Source organism: Montipora foliosa, chromosome 7, assembly GCF_036669935.1.
Source record: "Montipora foliosa isolate CH-2021 chromosome 7, ASM3666993v2, whole genome shotgun sequence".
In the NCBI taxonomy this organism is placed as follows: Eukaryota; Metazoa; Cnidaria; class Anthozoa; order Scleractinia; family Acroporidae; genus Montipora; species Montipora foliosa.
The window spans coordinates 14384064-14386296 of NC_090875.1; the positions used below are offsets into that span (position 1 = coordinate 14384064).

At 37.9% G+C, this 2233-nt stretch overlaps 1 protein-coding gene across 1 annotated transcript; it reads right to left on the reverse strand.

Moving 5' to 3' along the window:
- Nucleotides 1-664: 664 nt before the first annotated feature.
- On the reverse strand, nucleotides 665-2233 carry LOC138010794 (uncharacterized). Its single transcript, XM_068857771.1, has one exon. It carries the CDS (start codon nucleotides 1733-1735, stop codon nucleotides 926-928), a length of 810 nt encoding a protein of 269 aa, XP_068713872.1. The 5' UTR covers nucleotides 1736-2233; the 3' UTR covers nucleotides 665-925.

Below are 2233 nucleotides of genomic sequence, written 5' to 3' on the forward strand. Positions count from 1 at the left end.
TAGCGTTAATCGGCTTTTCTACTCCCAAATGCTGTTCAACGCTGATATTCGGCAAAACTTTACATTAGAGGAAGTCAATCTTGAAAAACAAAAATAAAGAAAAGGAAACTTTCTCCAAAAAATTGGAAACGTAAAATAAACGTTTACACTAATCCTGGATTAAAGTTAATCGGCTTTCGAACAACCGGACCCAGAATAAATCGAAAAGGTCTTGTCTTCTCAACCTCGATCCCGGGGTCTCCCTTCTTATCTTCCCACCGCGGAAAGAGAAGAAGAAAGACCTTGGGAATGAATGTCTTTTTTTTAGAAACCTTTTCTGGTCAAAATTCTAAAGCATTTTTTACATTTCATAAAGTTCTAATGCATGAAACTGAGTATTCAAAAAGGAAGAGAAACCCTTCAGGAAAGTAAAAAGTATTGTCAATTATTTTCCAATAAATTGTCGTTGAGCTATGAGAATCCTTTTTTTTTTTTTTCGTTTTCGACAGGGTTTAAAGACCATTGCATATCTATATTAACATTCTTAGCAAATTGTCCCTGACCTGAAATGTTTTTAGACCAGTGTTAAATTAATTCGTTTCCTAATTGCAAAGGAAACCATGCACCACCTCATTACTATGAAATAAAACGTACATAAATACATTCATACATACTTTATTGAAAGGTCTACAGTAGGCAACCAAGGGCTGATGGACTACTTTAAATTTAAACGGACTGCTTTAAACGGGTTACTTTAAACGGACGACTTTAAATTTATAAAGAACTGACAATTGTCTAAATCCAGCCACACAAAATTTCAACTTTGTTCCCGTATCAGGCAATGATATACATTTATTTCTGAATCGGAGTATGAAATGTGTCTTGGATTCAAGGCAACGCAATCTCCTTGTTGTTGTTGGAGTTTCGAGTTCAACGCCTCTTTTAATCAACTCGCGGTTGGTTGCGAAAATTCTTTCTTGATCCAGTAGATTTCAAGGCCTGAAAGAAAAACAGCGATTCCATTCTTTGCCATAAAAATTGACTCGTCTTTCTTGTATAGGATGAAGACAACCAAACGAATAATCAAAAACGGCAAATTGACAAAAACTATTTGCATCACATTTCGTATTATTGCTGGGCACTTGAGCTGCTCGTGTACCGGCTCGTGTTTCTCGTTCTCAAGTTTGTTTTCTGCCAACTGAACGAGAGACAGTAAAAAGCTGAAGCATGCTACAGCGACCATAGCGATAGCGAATCTTTTTGGAATGATTCTGTGATTGTCTCTTTCGTCCAGGACAATATCAAGCATCTCAACTGTATCGAAGAGGTCGATGGTAATTTGCAAAGACAGTCGTTGAACAAGTGACGTATACCCCTCGTGTTCATCATCCAAATCCGAAGCTGTGTTTACAAGGAAAAGGAATAGCAGTGGCGTTAAACACAGCATTACTTTTAACATATTGGGACCAAGAAGGTTCTTCGTGTCGAGATCATCGCCGACAACAGGAAAAATGATGGCGATCATTGCAATCAAGGCGATCACATACAAAAGCCACGTGAGGAACATTCCGTTAAGGTTTGCTTTCTTACGAAGGCAATAGATCCAATAAAATAGTGCTGGAGCGTATAACAGAAACAGAGGAATCCAGCGTGCATCTTGTTTGTACCATGCTGGATATGCTGTAAGAAAACCGCACTGAGCCACGAGCATCGCAAAAAATATGAAACGTCCTAAATAGAGTCCAACGGATTTCATCTTACTCTTCAAGACTGATGAACAGGTCACTTCAAGGGATAGCCTTCTGGTCTAGTACTGCTTCCAGCTTTTTCTGGTTCTTTCAAAGGTCTTGAACATCTGAAGTGACTTCACAAGTTATAACACCAAGTGCCGTTAACGTTGGCGAAACGTGCCAGACTCAGTTAAATAGTGCAGATTCTATTTTTAGTGTCTTTCCAAGAAACCAGACTACGTCATTGGCTATTATGCGGATTCCATGGCATCTGTCAATCAAGCTGACAAATATTTGACTTACGTTGATTTGCTGCTATCTGTTCTATCTGTTCAGTGAGTAAGCGTAGACGTTTTGAAAATATACTTGTTACTAGCCTCCGGAAAACTGACTTCAGTCACTGTTTACGGAGATAAAGGTGTCACACTCTAAAACTTTAACGTTATTTGATCTGACATCTTTTTGTTAATTACTTCATATTTACTTTAGGTTGATGAAGTTTTAGGAAAAATAATCGGTTTAAA

What these genes read in the sequence shown, in the direction of transcription:
- LOC138010794 (XM_068857771.1), bottom strand. Translation starts at nt 1,735, where the DNA reads ATGAAATCCGTTGGACTCTATTTAGGACGTTTCATATTTTTTGCGATG.